Source organism: Pelmatolapia mariae, linkage group LG3_W, assembly GCF_036321145.2.
Source record: "Pelmatolapia mariae isolate MD_Pm_ZW linkage group LG3_W, Pm_UMD_F_2, whole genome shotgun sequence".
Lineage (NCBI taxonomy): Eukaryota > Metazoa > Chordata > Actinopteri > Cichliformes > Cichlidae > Pelmatolapia > Pelmatolapia mariae.
The window spans coordinates 80114989-80135663 of record NC_086229.1 but is presented as its reverse complement, the minus strand read 5'-3'; the positions used below and the strand labels follow the sequence as shown (position 1 = coordinate 80135663).

Sequence of the window (20675 nt, the reverse complement as noted above, 5' to 3'; positions counted from 1 at the left end):
AACCTTCAATGACTTTCAGTGACATCAAACTTTGAGTGTCTTTGTTAAAGAGCTGTGATATGTTGTGAATGTAATTAAAACAAGCCAGTCTCAAGGTTCACTTACAAGCTGAATACCATGATGTTTTTCTCCAAGTGGACTTTTCTCTGTTATCATGAGGCTGGATTTTCTGAGATTTGAAATGTATTGCTGTTCAGTTCATTCTTTGAAATCATTCATCAGATATTTCTCTCTTTAGTTTTTTTTTTTTTAAATTAAGTATATAAATGGGCTTTAGAAATAATAGATGGATTAAAATAGCTCATCCCAAGGTCTTGAGTCCTTTTACTGTACTAGTTAAGCACATTAGCTTTGAAACAATGAAACATCTCTAAGAAAATAACAGAAACTGGGTAAAAAAAATATATATATTTATTGCTGATATATGTACAATTAGATAAAGAGACTGTACAGACATGATGTGGTACTTTTAATATGCATAGTTCAGTTTTAAGGTTGTTTTGTGGATGAACTTTCCAGATACCTAAAACTATGAAGCCAAATACATAAAGTAGCTCCAAGAACAACTGAATGTAAAGATAATAAAGGGGCATTAAAAGCTTAAAATTACCTTAATAGGTCCAGAGACACTGAGTGTATGTGATTAGCTCCAGGGTCTGGGAGACCTTGGGTGGCACCAAACACACCCCTGCAGTTAGACTGCCCTGCTTTGGTTCTCAAATCAATGAAGTGCACGGATACAAATTACCTCGGGGTGTGGGTGACCTTTTTTCTGGAAATTCTAAATACATCTTCATGGTGTTTAGTTGTTTAATCCATTTAAATTGAACTTCAGATTGCTTTCCCCTCTTGGTATGGTTCTTTTGCACAGGTGTGCAGACTAAAACAACTGTACCAAGACCTTTCGGAGGAGGCGGACCAAACAAACTGCAGAGCAGTTCGCTGGTGAGAATGCGATCTCACCTCGATGCAACCCAGTTACCAGGTATACACTAATCAGCAGAGTGCCACAGAGGTACACTGAACATTATTGGCTGAAATAATAATTAACAGAAAAATATGAACGTTAGGACTGAAGTCTCCATGTTACCACTCGTCCAGAATACACAGCTGTCTTCCTGTTTTTGCTCTTGCTGCTCCCACTGCAGATGTGTGGCCGGTAATCAAAATGAAATTTTGAGATCGCTCAGCTTTTTTTCTCTGTGTGAAATGAAACTACACTATGAGGAAAAGCTAGAGGTTTGCAATCTCATCAGCTGATAAGTGGACTAGAGTAAATGAAGTATAGGTGTATGAATGGGTTCCCCTTCACACGGTGAATCAGTGGCTCCTGCCTCTTTTACCGTGCAAAGGTTTTGTCCATTTTTTGGCCACATCTACTAATGTACATTTACACAGGCTGGTGATATGTCCACAGTTAAAATCCTTATAACTTGTTTAATTGTCAAACCTTTTTCCAGCGGTTTTGTGTTTTGTTCTGGTTGCTTTCCATTGACTTAACCTTCAGTTCAGTGTACTTTCATTTGATGCAATTCAGACTCAGATTTATTTATATAGTGCCAAAACACAGCAACACCTCAAAGTGCTTTATATTATAAAGGCCCTACAGTATTTTGAAGAAAACTCCAATGATCAAATAACCATCACAAAGAAACCACTTTGTGATGGTGGGAAGGAAGAACTCTTTTAACAGGAAGAAACCTCCAGCAAAGGCAGGCTCAGGAAGGGGCAGCAGTCTGCTACAACCGGTTGGGTGGAATAAAGAAAAAAGACAAAAACAGAGCACAGTGAGACAAAAACAGACAAACAAAAAACAACCCACAAATCCTGGCAACTGCTTAGTTTAACTCGTTAACGTTTTGACCCCACATGAACGGGAAAGGGTGGCGCTACAGTCAATGGCCACTTTATTAGAAGATTACTACACATATTAATCCATACTGATATGATAGCATTACAGATTTGCTCCACATGCATCTCCCATTCCACAAAGGTGCACTGCTGGATTGAGATCAGGTGACGGTGGAGGCCATGCGAGTACAGTGAGCCGGCTCATTGACATGGTGACATTTTCCTGCTGGACCATTTTTTCAATCTTCTGTTGTCCAATGTTGGTGAGCCCATGACAATTATAGCCTCAGTTTCCTGTTTCCTTAGTTCCCTCCCAGTGTGGTCTTCTGCAGCTGTAGCCCATTTGCTCCAAGGATCAACATGCTCTTTTATGCTATTCAAGTTACTGTTTCCTTCCTCTAATCTCATCAACAAGGCAATCTCGCTGAGAACTGACGCTCACTGTACATTTCCTCCGTTTCATTCTATTCTCTGTGAATCCTAAAGATGGTTGCTGCCCTGTGATTGGTTGATTAACGAGCTGTTGAAAAGGTGTACCTAATAAAGTGTCCGGCGAGTGTATATGTCTATTAACCTGCTCGGTTTTACTGTTAGAGTGGTGTGTGGCATGTTAAACACGCGGTAGAGTCTCACTGTACCAGCCCAGGTGGCAGCAGGAGCATGGCCGGCAGACAGACACACAGGCAGGCAGACAGACAGACACTGGTCATGCCATTTTCCATGTGCCTTCCTTGCTGGGGGGCGAGTTTGCGCCCCGCTAGAGGAGAGCGCAGCTATTTTGAAAGTGACCCCTCATTCAGGCAGCGACTCTGCAGCTGTCAGGAACCATGACTGAAGATGACGGATTCTGTTGTCGTGGAGGGATACGCCAGACTCAGAGACGGGAAAAAGGTTGCTTTTACTTTGTCTTAATATGCGGATATCTCCTACGCACACTTTGACCAGTGCTTTAAAACCCCCCAAAAACTTTTCTTTTGTTTCACAGTGGAAAACTAGGTGGCTCGTGCTCCGCAAACCGTCGCCTGTAGCAGGTAAAAAAATTAAAAAGTAGCTAATTTTGTTTTTAGCATTTCTCGCTCGCATTGTTGTTTAGAAATGAAATCTGACAGCAGCTACACAAATCTGCCGCGACAAGCTGGAGGAGGACAGTGAGCTGGTGTTGCACTGCTTGTGTTTTCTGCTGCATGAAAGCTCAACAAGCCTCGGCTTCAAAGGGCCTGCGTTTGTGTTCAAATACACAGCTTTGACCCAGGAGGCTATGGCGTCCAAGGAGGGACAAAAAGACCTAAAACCTTTAAAATAATGCTTACTAACAAGGTTGAAACCTGGGGCTGCTGTGTGACACAGTTTTGCATGAGAAATTCAATACATTTGAATTTCAAAATCAACATGTGTGCAAACCATAGTTGGTATTAAAAGACGTGTGTGTGTGGTGATATTGTGTTATAGATCCGATACCAAGTAAATACGGGGCCAGTGTTGCCGATACTTTGAAACCTGTATATATATGGTGAATTGTTGTTACTTTGTAAATTCTGAACACTAAATCAATGATTTTAACTTTTCCCAATAAGTAATTACCAGAGCAAAACACAATTATTAGGTTTTTGTGAAGTTTCGTGCAGAAAAACAGCATTTTTCTTCTATTTTGCCTGTAATGTAAATGTGCCAGTTTGGGTGAACTTCAGTTGTTTAAATGTGTTATGGGCTATAAATAAAATAGACGTGACTGTCAACACAAAAAAGTTCAGACGTTTTTAATAGTGCATTTGTGACATATCTATCTATCTATCTATCTATCTATCTATCTATCTATCTATCTATCTATATATATATATATATATATATATATATATATATATATATATATATATATATATATATATATATATATATATATTTCGTTTCCAAAATAATAATAGTTTATTTAACACAGTTCAGCGGGCTACATACTGAACTTAGTGGATAGAAACAAAGTATGGAGCCTATTATTAAGCTAGTATCAATCTGACACCAATACTGGAGATGATATTGATACTATCGGCACTTGGATCAATTCGCCCACCTCTAGTAAAACCTATATTACACAATGGTTCTGAAAAAGAGCTGAAACATTAGCACACGCTAAAAGAATTTCATTAAAAGCTTTTTAGTGACCCTTTCCAAACGTTTAACGGTGGGATTGTGTTTTAAAAAACGGGAAAACTGATGCCAAAGATGCTTTTAATCCACACACTGCTAAACACAAAAGTGTCTTTTCCCCCCATGCTGTAAACTCACTCTTGATAGCATTTCTGCACAGTTTACTTTTTCTTTTTACACAATTACATTTATAAATTATTAATTTTTACCACGTGTACTGCTTCTGCTGTACAACCCCAGGCTTTCAGATTATTTCTAAAACAACATCACACAAGCTTCAAACCTGTGGCTCGTATTTGATCCCATCTTCAAAGCTAATGCGCTAAAGTCTGAGCCAGAGACTCGCTATATTTTTAGATGTACCATGAATGTGAACGGTCACGCTTACCTGCGAGGCTTCGGCTCTGCGGAAATAAAATCTAGTAGTCATTATATTTGCACACATTTTCAAATATTTTATGGAAAAGTGAGTGGATTTAGCGTGAACTTGTATTTGTACTGCATTCAGTTTTACCACAGAAAGGTTTCTTGGGTATGTTGTGCTGCACAGCTTAACATGCTCCACAGGTTGGAGTGAGGCTGAGTGCTGCTCCTCTTCAAATCTTTGATGTCATGTTATCCCAGCTGTCTGTGCTCATGCCTCAGTTATGCGAGTGTGTGTGAAGGAGAGGGATGATACACGGACACACACGGTGTTGTTTTGTCAGTTGACACTGATTGTTTCAAAGGTGGCAACAAACAGAGGACACTACAGTAGCTACTGTGGGTCAAAATACATCCTGTTAGTAACTGTCAGTGTCATTTGGGGATTCCAGTACTGATTTTACTTATTTTTTTTAAATAAACTGTTACATCTTAAAAAGAAAAGAGTAGAATTTCATAATGTTTTAATCCAGACTGTGTTCTTCTGTCTTTGTTTCGTCTCCTGCTCATTGTCTGTCCTGCAGACTGCCTCGTGTTGCTGGTTTTTAAAGACAAATCAGAGAAAGTTCACGGCAACAAGGAGAGGGCGAGCGTCACCTTGGAGGAGATCTGCGGCTTGGAAGCTGGACAGTGGTATGAGGGTGTGGCTTTTACTCTGACCATCCTCTGCCTGAATCAGGCTGTTTTGCTGGGCTTTGACAGCAGGGAGGCCCTGCAGGCATGGGACGCCCGCCTGCGATATAGCCTAGGAGAAGGTGAGAAGAACCATGAGTGTGTTTGTTTTACTTGTGTTTAACATCCAGAGTTTCTTTTTCTTTCCCCTCAAAACCTTTCAAGGAATTTAAATGATGATATTTGATGTTCCTATCCAGCTGTTCAAAATTATACCCATGCAATCATCCACATGCTTCTAAATCAATTTCCTAGATAAACAAATGATTTTTGTCTTTAGTGAATATCTGTTATCTACTATCATACTACGTTTGTTGTCTAAAGTGATATTTTAACTCTAAAGCTGTTTTTTTCATGTCTGATTACTCTTAAGAATGTCATTTAGTCAAGCACTGACTCTCTTTAGTGTGCATATTGTTTACTGTGTGGACTTGTTATATAAGTTACATGCATCATGAAGCAATAGGAGCTATTAATAGCAACGAACTGTTCAGCAGGTGGCAGCTGAATTTTAAATCAGCCATTAATGACAGTGCTGGGGGACCTGATTGTGTGGAAGAGGCTTAAGACAAATTGCATTGCAGTTGTTCCTTCCAGTTTGTCGTTTGTTTTGTGTTAAAGTATACGTGTGCATGCTTGGACAGATGCACTTGTGTCTGTTCAGGCTTGCATTGAGTGTTAGATAAGTGTGTGTGTGTGTGTGTCCTAATGTCACTGAGTGGAGTGCATCCAAGCTGGCAGAAATGTCACCTGCCAGCCGCTGGGCTGAGGGCCACCATGCACAGAGCTTTTGTTGTCTTATGTGAGACTGTATGAATCCTTTTTAACCTGAGCGATGATGTGCCGCACCTGCCCAACATGCCCTCGTCGCCACCTCCATTAATCAATCTCACCTGGCCAAGTTTGTTCAAATCTGCGAAAGTTTTTGGTTTAGTTTTGTTGAGGAAGATCCACAAGATCCACACTTGCTGTGTGTGAAATTTAGCAAAGTCAAAGGCAGAAACGCCAGTGAAGTGTTGTGATTCGCTCTAATTTTATACCCGGCTTTCCTCTTTTTCTTATTGTCGAGACTCAGACTCATAAAACACAGATGTCTGTGACACGCTTTGATTGATTGCGCTGGGCTTTAGATCTGAGCCCGTTGTGTTCGGTGCTCGGCTTGCTGATTTCATTCTGTCTGCAGCTGTTTCTCCTTTTTATTTGTGAATGAAATCAAATCCATGCTGAAGTAATCATCGTGTGAGGACACTGTGTTTTCTGCCCCTTGTGAAGCTTTTCTCCTGTTTTTGTCAGTATGCAAAATTACTTGACCGTTGTCTTTCCATTACTCATTAGTTCTGCAATCCTGCTCACTTTAATCACAGTGAATCCCAGTAGGCTGTTTGATGGTTTCTTTGATGGTTCATTAGGACAGCGTTGTAGAGCCCTCAAAAAATCCCTATAGAGATAAAGTGCAGCCATTGACTGTATGTAAAAGATGGATGCAGCCAATGTTGCACCCTGTTTGTGAGCTTGCAAACTGAAGATTTAGCTAGCAGCCATCTAGCCATTTTTTTTAAACAGAAGTAAATATTTTGATAAGGAATTTGAGCCTGAAGTTATCATTTAATGCAAGGTTAGCAAACTACATCCATAAACTGTATATACGGATACATGTGCTCATTAGTCATAAGTAACAGATTAATAAAATGATGTGATTTCACTCAGAAAAACTGGAGTACTGTCTTCTTTACTTTTAAGTACAGTTAACCATCACAACAGTGTGTGTTATTTGTTAGATAATTGCAAAAAACATCCTACAACGAAACAATACCACTAACGAGGTTCAGTACAATTGCTTTAATCAGCCCGAATATTATTACTGACCTAGCTGAAACATTATGCTCCAAAACGCAGCATAAAACATGGATGTAGGTTCTAGGTTGGAAAAATAAAGCTAATATAAAAGTGTCTCAAACTTGCATTCTGTCTTAAAGACACCAGATGGACAGCTTTAGTTTAGTTTACTAGTGTAATTAATTAATTTAGTTAATTCCTTTTTAAATCTTTGTCTTGCTCTCTGTCAAAATGAATGATTATCCGTAGTATCCTCATTGGCTGATGACTTATGATTGACCAGTTGTTAGCCAATGAGCAAGTGGATTTCAAAAAGCAGGATGCATGGGGATGGGCAGATCTGACTGTGAAACTCTTACTCATTGGCTAAAAACATGTTAGTCATAGTTTGTTACCCCATCGGTGTGCAGTTTCACGGATAACCCTCATGAAATTTAAACTTTTTATTCATTATGACACGAAATGAATGACTGAGCCCATAAACCCATCAGAAAGCTTTTAAAGAGGTCAAGTCAGAAAGCCATTTTCCCGTAGACTTCTATAGTACCAGAAGCCATGTTGTAATCACAGCTATTGCCTGGTTAATTTTTCATTTCCATGTTTTGTCACATCTGTTTTTTGTTTGTTTGTTTGCTTGCTTGCTTTTTTTAAATACCAAGATAGAGACTGTGAAAAATTCTAATCCCTAGCCTTCAAAACAGTACTCTAGAAAACCAGTCGATGATGTTATATTAGCTACGTTTTATACCATCTATGCCTGCCACTTAAAGTGGCCACACTTTAAACAATGGAAAATGGAAATGGAAAAATATATTCAGGGTATATCAATTTATAAAAACAATTATCTCTACAGAATAAAACTGTTTATGCAACCTACCTGGCTCTGAATAGTTCTACTCTAAACTTTAATATTTTAACATGGTTGCTGTGTGGATTGAATTACTTTTGGACCAGCCTCAGTGGGCACAAGGCATTGCAGGATTTCTGTGTTTGCTTTATTTTTCAGCCTCATACCAAAGTGAGGCTAAAACTCTTACAAAATACCTACACTTAACTATACCAGAGGATCTTTTTTCCAGCTCCCTCTTGCTAATTAGCTGCTAGAAGCAGCTTGCTTGTGTTAGCAAGCTACTATATTTAGGTAATGTACTTGCAAACATAATTACTCATAGCTCTCTAAATGGCACATATTTCACTGCAATGCAAGTTGAATGCTGATGCTTCAGATTTACTTACAAAAATATATTCACCCAGAACGGATATTTGGGTATTTGAGAGTGACAAAATAGGAGGTATTTGGCAGCTTATGAAAAAATGTGTTCAGGGTTGTTTACCTCATTTATGTGTTCCTCTTTACTCTTTCCACTCTTTCTACTTACTGTAAAACTCATTTACAGTTATTGAAATATGCGTTAAATTTGAGGATTTGGTCTGTCTTCACTCTTCTGTGTGTTTCTCAGTTCACAGATTCAGTGTTGGAGTCTTACCAGGGACCAAGTTGGAGAGCGGGCCTGCAACTCTCCATTTGTGCAACAATTTGTTGGCTCTTGCTCGGGATGTCCCTCCTGTTATTATTGGCCACTGGAACCTTCCAGACCTGCGTAGATATGGACCTGTACCAAATGGATTTGTGTTTGAAGGAGGAACAAGATGTGGCTACTGTAAGTTTATAGCTGCTTAATTATTGTCTGTTTTGTGCAACATTTGAGTGTGTTAAGTTTATGTAAATGGGTATTAAAATAATATTTTGTGCTTAGCAGAGGGTTTAGGGCATAATTGGCTATTAGGCTGCACAGCAACAAAGAAAATGTAATGCAAAATTTAATCAAAATAACAAAATTGGAAGTAAAAGAGCATGAATGTTAAACCCCGACAGTGAATTTCAAAGAAAATGTGCTTTTAAGAAAAGACAGAGAGACTCAAGTATGACTGCGTTAAACATCTCCATCCTTTCATAACATTAATATCTCCTGTGTAAAACCGGGTTCCATCATTAGAGGCTAATGGCTCATTAAATCATGATACGTGCTGTGGTTTGTGTGTGTCTCTCTCTCAAAAACACAAAATAATCACCGGCTGTGATTTGCGGTGATTCATGCTTATCTTTCTGCCCGTTAAAGAGAAGCTCTTTCTCAGTACAATAAATCTGACTCAAAAAATATGCTTTATAGCCTGAGGAAATATAGCTAGAAGAGGAAAGGAAGTTTGAGTCTTTGTTATTGATGATTAGTTTGTCCTTGCCTTACTTTTGCAAATGTGCCTTGTTCAAAATAGAGTGGACCTAAAACCTTTTTCCTGTGACAGGAACAGTAAATAGTCTGCCGGAATAATATTTTGGTCCAGCAGTCCAGAGAAAATTAATCTTTCTGGCTGTGTTCTTTCAGGCCTCGTTCTTAAGTGTAGAACTTCTTGGATGAAAACTCATCCTGCAGCGAAATAATAACTCAATGGTTTTTAATGTTGACCATGCTGCTGTCCGTACGATTGGGCTGATGAATAATTTATCAAACGTGGGCATATGAAGAGAGCAACAAACAGTATCCTCTGCTGCGTCCTGCAAACAAATTTGACTTTTAGTACTTTGGTTTAGCGCTTTTAAAACCCCGTGGTCATCTGTTAAGCTTGCATGGACCTGATTTGGATTCCTGTGTGATGCTCAAACTTTGAATTTGCATCTTTGCATGGAGAAGATCGCTGTAAACATTAGGATTAGTGGGTTGAGCTCAGTCACTGGGTGTGTTTTTTGCTCTCTGGTTGTACATCTGGCATCCCTCGGGCGGGCACGTTGAGGAAGATGCTCAGTGGAGTTTCATGAACCAAAAAAACAGAGCGAGCCCTCAGCAGCTACATGTGCTGTTATCGTCATGAAAGACTGTATGGTCCTTGTTTTTCTGCTTCCTTTTTGAAAGGCTTCATATAGAAACTTTTATCAGGCAGCCGATGGTGTGAGTTGGTCCTTCTTCTTTAGATGTTTTATTGTAATACAGAATTTTGGTTTTCTTTAGTATATATTTAGATTTTAGGAAGTGTTTTTCTGACTATGATGTTTCCTGCCATGATTTCCCTGATTTCTCAATGTGGGAACATCCTATAGTCACTGTTTTCAAATGACATCATGTCATTGCAGAAACTGCAAGCCAAGCATTAAGTACCCTGCCACCAATGACAAATCCCACCAATCCATTAGTCTCTAAACCAGGCAGTATCAAACATAAGGCCCTAGGGGCCAGAAACGGCCTGGCAAAGACAAAGGACTACATAGATGTTGGAAGCTGTGTTTTCAAAGGTTTTACAGCCTTTCCTACTGATAAAGACTGGCACCACACCAAAGTAATTAACAGTTAAACTCAGCATTTAAAATAGACCCACAGTAAAACAAACAAGCAAACAAAAAAAAAATACAAATGAAAATTTTCTGTGAATTAATGAAATAATTCAGTTTTGTAATTACAGGAGAGTCTGAGCAATGAGCTACCAGAACCTTTTCTGTAATTTTACACATTTATTTATTCATTCTGGCAGATGTCTTTCTTTTCATTATCTTATTAGCAGCTTGTCATTATCATGTTAAAAAACGAGTCCTACTGTTAAAATTCCACTCTATTTGTGGATTAGTTGTAATAAATTTGTAGTTAAGGGTCTTTACACTCGATATAACGGATGACGATATAAAAACATCTATCGTTTCATTTTACGCTATCGTTTGTTTCGTGGTGTCGCAAAATAAACTGTTTACGGCAATATTTTTCATCGTTTTGATGGTCACTGTAGTGGCTATATTAATTTCCTAAAGTTCTCTCTTTCTCTTATATTTAATATAACCACACTATGGACGGACAAGAGCCTGTTTTTATGCGTTGTCGTTAGCAACAACGACGGTAAAACCATCGCGTGTCCGCTTGTTTATTTTCCACATAAACCTTTCACAATAAAGCTCAAGATCCTGTTGAGACTTTTCAAAATAAACTGAATCACGTGAAATAGTATGCAGAGTATTTTACGGATGAGAAGCAAAAAAGAGCCGCCAGGTGCTAAAAAATAAACCTTAGACTCAAACGTTAGAACAGGCTTTTCACCGCAGCACGCCGTGTAATAAATACTCACAAAATAAACGGCAGCCGTTACAACTTATGTCTAAAAATATATAGTTTCACGCATCAGTTAAAACACTCCAGGTACACGACGCCCAGCTGGAAACACTTCACGCAAGTCGAGCTGCCCGAGATTCACAGAATTTACAGAAAATGTTACATTTTTGTGATTTATATCATTATCGGGACGATAGATGTCTTATATCGGGATATGAGATTTTGGTCATATCGCACAGCCCTACTTTACACTGACACAAAAGAGAGTTTTTTTTTTGTTTTGGCCAAATTAAGATCAAAGTGTGCTGTATGTTGCACATGATGTAAAATGAATTTAACATCCTGGCTCAGTGGCTCTAAACTGACACTGGAAATATGTTTTGATTTGTCCATATAACCTACCAGAAATATTGTTGTCTGGTTCATTACTGATGAATCAATATTAGCTATTAGATAGCTGGTTAACATTAGCTAAAAAGCAGCCACTATTGCTTTAACGAATTCATTGCCCCTTTTTCTCCCCAATGGGAGCGTTACTGGCCAGTTTGGCTCAGCATTACACAGAACGTAATATATTTAGCACATTTACCACTGGCGTTCTTGTTATGCACTTTAATCTTGACAGAAGTAGAAGGGATGTGTGTAAAACCATTGCTAAAGTGGCGGATCTTTTCTGTTTCTTACTAGTTAAAGTGCTCCAGCAGATCATCTGTGTGGGTCTCAACTGCCCAAAACTGTCAGTTTGTTTGTTTGTTTTATTTTTGCAGGGTGCTTTGAATGTTCATGGATTAAAACAGATGATATATTGAAAGGCTTGTGCTGCATTTGTATGGAGTATCCAGTTTCTTGGAACGGTGCTTCACCCTCCAGGACTTCACGCTGAGCACGTGATCGAAAGCTATGAATCACACAGTTGTGTCATTAAGTAAATCACAGAGCTGTCCACACTTTGCTTTTCCAAACTGTGCTCATAGGAGAGCACTAAAGGAGCATTAAAGCAGCGCAGATGTGAATCGTTACTTCTGATCCAAATTTCCAGAGTATAATCAGAGCGACAATACGATGCAGATATTTTAAGTTTTGTAAAAGCGTCTGGCTTTATAGTGACGTAACAAGATACGTACACAATCATCTGATCACACGTGTTTGGTTCAATCTGAGAGGAAATTGGATTTAGATCGTTTCCAAAGCCCACAACCTTTTGTTTTGTTTTTTTGCCACATAACCCATTTTAACACTACACAGTAAAAAGCATCTGGAGTAACGATGTCACAGCAATGTATTTCACATGCTAGGTATCAGCTTACCATAAAGACACTTGAATCCACGCTGCTGTCTGCTCAGCTGTGAAAATGGTAAGAAACTGAGTTGGAGTTGCTCTGCTGGACAAACTATAGGATGACACGTTCTAAGATGTCTGTTGTTCTCATTATGCTCCGTGTGGTACATATGATACACAGGCAGCTCCTTACCTTTGAGTCTATCCATTTAGTCTGTAGGCTTAAAGTTAAAAGTGTTTTATTCTTAAAATAGCAGTTTTATTGAGTGAAATTAGGTTTGACTTTATTACGTTTTAGTCAAGCCCTGGGACAGACTGGCGACCTGTCCAGGGTGTACCCTGCCTCTTGCCCTAAGACAGCAAGGATAGCGCCCCCCCCCCCCGCCCACAACCCTGCAACCCTGAAAAGGATAAGTGGAAGAGAATGGATGGATGGATGTTTTAGTCACATGCTAGAAGAGCACATTTTCAGAAACTTGAACATGTCACTTTAGAGATGACATGTCATACATGTATTTTGGCCTTGTGGTTCTTCTTTTTTTAAATGACCCCCTTCTTTGGAGCATTATGTAATCACCTCACTTGGAGGATGTTCATTCAACTCTTTGACTTTGAACCAAATAAACAAACCACCACAGATGTGACGCAAATGCACTTTTGTTTAAACGCCGAACATTCTGGCTTCATGAAACATGCCCCAAACAAGTTAATTTAATTATTGATCTGTTTTTCCCAGATTAAGCACAGAGGAGGGAAAATATGGAATCACTTTGTGATTTGGATGTGTAAAACAGACACTTTTTAATATTAAAAATAGTCAGCAGTTAAAAGAGCGTTTGCAGACCTCAGCAAGCTGTTACACCTGATTGAGAGGAAGCAGCTCTCCAAGAAGAGAGCTGTCAGTCAACTCCTTGTTTTTTCCCAGTCAGCTGTGCCTAAGAAAAGTGCAAAGTGTTAAGAGTGAAAAAGGAAAACTTAAGGGTAGATGGAAGATGTCAAAGAGTCAGAAGAAAATTGAAAATGCTCAAAAAACCCCATAAATGGGCAGAAAGAGGAATCAGTGGTTTTGTGATAAAACTGTAAAAAATGGGATTGCCAAAGGAAAGCCAGCATTAACGCCTAATGGGAAGAAAACAAGGTTAGAGTGGGCGAACACAATTGTGCACTGTGGATGATTTGCTAAGAGTCACGTTCAGTGATGAATCTGCATTTGCCAAAGGGGATGATGCTGGGACTTTTATTTGGTGCCATAAAAAAGATGAATGCCTGAGAAATCAAGCAAAAATGGAGCAGGAGAGATGAAAGTCATTACCTCAACAGTAAATGCACAGGTGTAGACTGCTTTATGCTTTTCTTATTGCACTGAGGGCGTGGTTTTGGTTATGATTAGGATTAGTTTTCAACATCACGATGATGACGATGCATTTTGTTGTCACAGAAGAAAGGAAATGCAGACAGACTCATTGACATGCTCAGCACACAGTCCAGATCTTAACCCAAACAGAAAATTTACAATGTCTGGAAAAAAATGTGCCATTACATAAAATTATTTAATTAGTTTGAAGTTGGTTTCATGAAGTCAGAGTTGTTCAGATAGTAAACAACAAAAGGAACAAAAAAACAACACTTTATCACATCTGTGGCTTGTTTATTGCTGCAAAGTAAAAGAGTTCAGTGAACATCTTCCAAGTGTGATGACTTCATGTTTTTTGCCAGAGGTTGTAAGTTTTTCCATGTAGTCTAAAATTCATATCCAGTGGCATACACTCCAATAAGGCCACATCGGCTAATAATATTGTATAGCCTATGTTTAGGTCGAGCTCTGAATACTACAGTGTATGATTACAACGCAGTGATCACAAGAATGGAGACGGCTGTGACTCATGTGTAATATTTTGTACTTTGTTCAGATGTTCTTCATGTACTTGCTTTTTCCTTTGAGATGCAAGATTGTTGAAATCCTGCTTTTGATTGCTCGTGCTTCCACAGACATGTAATACCAAAGACCCCAGGTAACTCAAAGTACTCTCTGAATGACTCACATTCAAAAGCTCCGACTCGACTCATTTTTTTTTAAAAAACCAGGTCATGACGCTCTTTCAAAAGTGTTCCGGTGGCCTTTACTGCTTCATTAATCTGATTTCTAAGCTTTGATTTTTGCTCGGTGCCTTTTTTCCTGTCCACACACTTTCGATCACGTGTAATATCAGTCAAAATTCAAAGAGTGGGCTTGCTGTGGCTGCTTTGAATTGCTTAGAAGTGTAATGGAGAGCACACAGCGTGACAGGCAGCAAACTGTGTTTCAGTCGTTCTTGTTTGTTCGTTGCGTTTTATTGACTCGGCAGATGAAGCATTAGAAAAACATCTGTTCAGAACAACAAGAAAGGAAATGATTCAGTCTGTGCATAATCACCCCTGCTGTGCCCAAAACTCAGCAGCATGCATCACTCTGGAGAAGCTGTCAGAGTTTTCCTTAAGGTCTGTTTGAACACGTCGGGCCGCGTGCGTCCCTGTGATAAGATAACGTTTGAAAAATTCAACAGATGTGAAACTATTAAAGTGAAGAGGACCGTATGTGAACACCTGGAGGGGACAGACAGAGACATTGGAGCATTAAAGATACATGATGACCCTCCTGGAAACATGACTTTTTTTTTTTTTACATTTAAGAACCAATAAGCCTTCAGTAGTCTACTGGCTTATCATAAAGAAGGTCAAACACTGCTTTACTTTTATCCAGAAAAGGGGAAAAAAGAAGCCTGCATCTCAGTGTTTGTGTGCGGTGAAGGCCAAGCATTCCTGTGACATGTAATCCCTCGGCACAGTTTATCCACAGCACGGCGAGAAGTGATTTAGCTGTGCTGGGTGTCTCACTTTTGGTTAGAGCAGCTGTAGAACTGCAAGCTGAATTTGTCCTGCCTTTTGTCCACGCCACGGGCGAATGGTCATTTAAATAATGTGTAGGTGTGCGTGCGAAATGCTTAGCGCTAAAGTGACAGATGGAAACTAATGGACGATTAATCAAGATGAGAAATCTGTTGGATATGATACTTTATTAAATCACAGAATAACACAGGATCACTCAAAGAGGTACATGAGAGAAACTAGCAATTAGATTTATACTTAAAATTGCATCATCCATCAGTAATTATTATCAAGTAAAAGAAAACCAAACAAAGGCTAATAGCAGAATACGTTTTTCGTGGGCACAGCTATAAATGCATTTTCCTTAAAAATGTGGCACCATTTAAGGGGAAATAATCAGGCTTTCCAACTGTATACGATTTATTTCCAAGAAGTATTGTTACAACAAAGAAATTATCAACCAAAATCAGACTTTGGTTTCAGTTTAGTTGCTAGATAAAGTAGAAAGTATTATTGTTCATAGATATATATAATGTCCAAAACATACGACTGCACATAATTGCTTGTTTTTAACCCCGTCTTCTGGGTGTGTAAGCAGCCAGCAGTAACAAGTTGTCAGTATAATAATTATTTTGTAACCCTTTGCTCTACCAAAGTGTTCAGAAAAACGATTTTCTCTAAATGCAGTCAAAATGACCTCTCAGTAATTAGTGCTCCTATAGTTTTGTTACTTTATTTACTTCCTTTATTTGTTCCTGAATTTTATCGTCCTGGAATAGTTAAACTGGATAATGTTTACATGCATTTCTGAAGGTTGCAAACATGGTAGTGAAGGAAATCTGAATTTCACTTTAAAGTAATTAAAGTTTGCTAGACTTTCATCTTGAGCCATTTGGATGACTCTGCTGCTTTCGAAATAAAAATGCCAACCTTGGCTCTCGGCGCTTGCTCATTTACACTTCCCACTTAACAAAGTTGGATTTTATAAGCTGTGGTACTTTGTATGGATGCTGTGTTTTTATCACCTCTTGGAGCAGAGACCAGAAGGGTCCATTTGAGTTGTTTTCATTCCTGCAGAGATTAATGTGAACTAAAAAGCTTTGCCACCTGTTCTTTGTTTTGTTTTGAATGTTTGTTTTTGTTTTTGGATTTTTTATTTTTTTGATAATCGTGCATTTAGTAGTGTAACTATAATGCAGTCACCCATCAAAACCAACGTGTATATAAATTTGTAATGTTGCAAGATGAACGTGTATGAGGTGAGACACCCCTTAATCAGCTCCATCGTAAAAGCACAAAGGAGGCAATAAATCTTTAGTTTGAACAGGTTAAAACACTTGAGCAGACTTTGGTGCTGACCTTTGACCCCTGCTCACAGCCACAGCAGCGTAAGGGCAGCTTTGACATGGGTGGCTTCAGCCGCAGAATGACACAACAACACTTTGTAATGCGCAGGCCGTTGTGCTGTCAGAGGGAGGTCAAGAGACCTCAGGAGAACATGACCTCTCTGACCTCTCCATTATATTAAATCCTCCTTTATTAGACTCTAAATTGTTGAAATAGACAAACTGGGAACCATAAAGAAGGAACTTTTTTATTATGTAATACTCTATAACTGCAGCTTTGACTTGTGAAACGCATCATGCCTCAGTTTCTTCCTGAAAAGGTTCATGTAGTGCTCGTTTACATATACTACACTGTATCTATCTCTATATCTCTCTTTATTGCCCTTTGTCTATCTTTATCTATCCCTATCCATCTATATCTCTATGTCTATCTCTATATCCATCTCTATATATCTCTATCTACATCTCTATCTCTATATCTACATCTATATCTATCTATTGTAACAAATTCTCTTCTACTTTTAGGCGGTATTTTATTCAGGAAATAATTTTTATATTGATATGAAAAATAAATCATTTGATTTTATAAAAAAACAATAACTAACAGATGCTCTTTGATTAATTGTTGTTATTATTAGCAGCTGTGTTTTGTAAAATATCTGAGTGGTCCATGATTTTGGCGAGCTGTTGACTTTCCTTGTAGAACTATCGAGGAAAGTTGTGGCTTGGAGTAAAAACTTTATGTCCCACTTACGTAAAGATTATGGCCGCCATTTTTTTTTAACATCAGAATTAAAGCTGTTCTCACTGGTCCCGGGTGAAAATTGTGTTGCTGTAATATTAATTTGCTCATATAGTAAGCTACGAAAACAGAAAGGGTCAAAAACATCAGCTTATGACATTGAGCGCATGTTAGCGTGCTGATATTAGCACTTACCTCAGAGCACTTTGCCTAAGTAACTGTTATGAAGCTATTAGAATGACTGTCCTTGTTTAAAGTAAAAGACAAATAGTTTTTAATTTTAAATAGTAACCAAATATATCTCAGTTTAGGACATTTTGATGGTAGTTGAAAAGTAGAAATGTTTTTTGTAAAATTGGAAAGTTTGTCTCGTTTTACTGATTTATAGCAAGAAACAGCCTGACCTTTTTTATTATATTGGCATCACCAATGTTGCACTATCTTTCTTGTTCATTATTAACTTGAAAATACACTTCCATAAATTAGCTTAAAACTAATGAAGTCTATTTTCAGGGGCTGGTGTTTTTCTGCTCGCATCTGCTGAGAGCGAGCAGATCAGCTTTCTATTCGACTGCATCGTCAGAGGCATCTCCCCCACCCGAGGCCCTTTTGGACTGCGGCCCATTTTGCCAGGTCAGTATCAGAGGTGTTTCATATTGCTTGGCTGAAAAGGACTGAAGTTATACGGAGGGGGAATGTTAAGATGAAGGAGTAATTGTTTTAAAGCCGTGCAAACGGCTCGCTGACTTACTGCACTAAAATTTAACTTTTAGCCTTTTAGCGGAGGCTGGGGGGAGTGACTTCTGAGAATTCCTGCCTCAAAGACAAGAAGTGGACTTCTAAGTATAAATACTAAAGTCAACATTTACCATTATAATTTTAGCTAACTCTGCTTGTGTTGCTTATAGAGATTCATCATGGCTGACATGCTCTAGCTTCCTGAAATCCACCCATTTTTGGCAGAATAAAGCCAGAGGATTTCTTTGATGATGGATACGCTTTGATCTGCCTAAATTATGTCTGGCAGCTGTGTTTTTTCTTTTCTTTTTTTTTTTAAATGCAATTACATAAATCCCCATGAACCAATTTATCATTTTAGTCAAACGTCCTAACCCCTGACTTAAGTGATGAATGTAAAGCTTTAGGTCACCTTAAACATCAGTAAGAGGATAACTATTGTACTCACTCTGATTAGGTAACAAATTCAATTGTATTCTATGTATAGTCCAGGGTGAAGTGCTACTGGTGGGCACGTTAGAGGATGGATCTAGTTCCAGATTGCTGCCAGGTTTCAGTTTGTGAGAGATGCCAAGCACCAAAGTGTAAATGGTTCTTCTGTTCCTTTGCAATCTGCTGTGAAAATCTGACACATGTGTCAGTTGTCTTCACTAATGGCAGATCTGCCTTTTGTGATATAATATCACTATTTATTTAAAATACAGTAGTGAAAGCAGATGAAAGGAATTCATCAAAAAATGTGAAGTGAAAAAAGTACTGTGCCCTGTGAGTACTGTGAATAATTTCTTAATCAGAAATCAGGCAGTTGAGGTAATTTTAAGGTGCCAGTGTTAGAGTATTAGGTTCTACTTTTTTTAAATACTAACCAGTAACTCTGAAGACTGAAGAATCGATACATTATTTATCAGGAACATGACAAAGAGAAACAGAATAAATGAATTCTGAAGTTTGTTTGAGTTTGGTGTTTTAGCCAGAGATGTTTTGATTTTATGGCGTGAGGAGCAGTGTTGATCAAGTTACTTGAAAATAGTAATTAGTTACTAATTACTGATTACTTCTCCAAGAAAGTAATCCCATTACTTTACTGATGACTTATTTTCAAAAGTAATTAGTTACTTTATTACTTTTAAAAAACGTGATACACAACCTTTTATATGTTATAAAGCAATAGACCTTTTAGCCCAATTCTATTTTTTCTGCATAATCCATCATATAAAATTGAATCAAATGGAAAAATCTCTTTATAAAACTCGTTTTATTAGTTTTAATCTTTTAACTTTATGCACATTGAATCAAGCAAGAATTAAATTATATGCAACAGTCTTTGAGTTGAAGAAATTTATTTAACATTTAAACCTATTTTCTGCATATTCCAGCATCTAAAATAAAATAAAATATTTTTTGTGTCTACACTCACTCTTTCAAATAGATGCAAATAAATAAAGTCATAGATTCAGCAGCACTAAGTCCTGTCGCCCTTAACCCTGGAGAACCCATGGGGTCAAATTTGACCCCATGGTTTCCCTAGAAAACCAATGGGGTCGGCTTTGACCCCATGGGTTCTCCAGGGTTAAATCTATTTTCACCTGTTTTGCAGGAGTGGGCCCGTGAAGGTTTGCCCAGTACCGCAGCGTTCATGTCAGTAGGGGGATCTGAGGGTTTCTCTGTGAATTTCACATTCCCATGGCAGCGTGCTTGGTGCTTGCTTAGATTTGAAGTTTAATTTTTCGCTGTAGAAAGAACTTTTATTCCCACGCAGAGTGAACAGCATACGCTAATGTTTTTGTCACTTTTTACGGAATCAAACAAAGTATTGTCACTACTTCTGAGCTTTAAATGCTGCTTGGTTGTACTCTCTCCTGCACTCCATATTATCCACTGTTGATCTAAACACGTCTGTTGCTACCATGGATGTCACACGCTTGTACGTCATTGTCATGAGACACTCTCTGTTATGGAACGGTTGTGTGCAGGCAGGAAAAGGACCCAAAGTGCAGACTCCGGAGACAGACGTGAACTCAAAAAACAGCTTTAATGCTGAACTCAAAGTAACAAACTTCTAAAGCACAAACATTAATGCAGGCATGAAAACAAAACACACAGCATGCGTGAGGGTAGATAAGAGTAGATCGCGACACGGACACAGAGAAACACAGGGCTTAAATACACAGAGGGAGCAATCAGGGAATGGGTAACAGGAGGGAAACACAGCTGGGGCAAATCAGGCCTAACGAGACAAGGGGAAGCAAAACCAGATACATTAACAACCTTCAAAATAAAACAGGAAACATAACACAGACTGAACTAAAGACACTGGCCGTTTATCAATGCCCAAGTACGCGAGTACGTACTGGCGTGCTCGGTGAGTACGTACCCGCCGAGAACGCGAGCACGGACTCGTGGGCTGTTTCTCAATTCTCAAGTACCCGAGCACGGACTCGTGATTTGTACCAGCGTACGTGATGATGTCACAGGTCCGGAGTTTTTACTGCCGTCCCCTCTTAGTTTAACTGTGAGTAACATGTTATAAAGCTTAACTTTAATCACAGCCAAACCGGTTTACTCAGGAACAAATAAAACACTGAAATAAACCAAACATTAACATTTAGAAGTGATCTAAGTGACTTATATATCATTTTTAACCTCAGTGTTGAAACCTCTATTAATAAAAATAGTGTACATGTACATACGTG

General features: G+C 38.6%; 1 protein-coding gene across 1 annotated transcript in view; it reads left to right on the top strand.

Annotated features, from left to right (window-relative positions):
- The first annotated feature begins 2658 nt into the window (after positions 1-2658).
- LOC134624010 (protein Dok-7-like) overlaps positions 2659-20675 on the top strand; it is a 44588-nt gene continuing 26571 nt past the window's right edge. Inside the window, exons 1-5 of the mRNA XM_063469004.1 lie at positions 2659-2742; positions 2837-2882; positions 4941-5171; positions 8385-8585; positions 17758-17877. Of these exons, the coding sequence (XP_063325074.1) occupies positions 2689-2742; positions 2837-2882; positions 4941-5171; positions 8385-8585; positions 17758-17877 (652 nt within the window). The 5' untranslated portion in view covers positions 2659-2688. The remainder of the gene's footprint in view (positions 2743-2836; positions 2883-4940; positions 5172-8384; positions 8586-17757; positions 17878-20675) is intronic.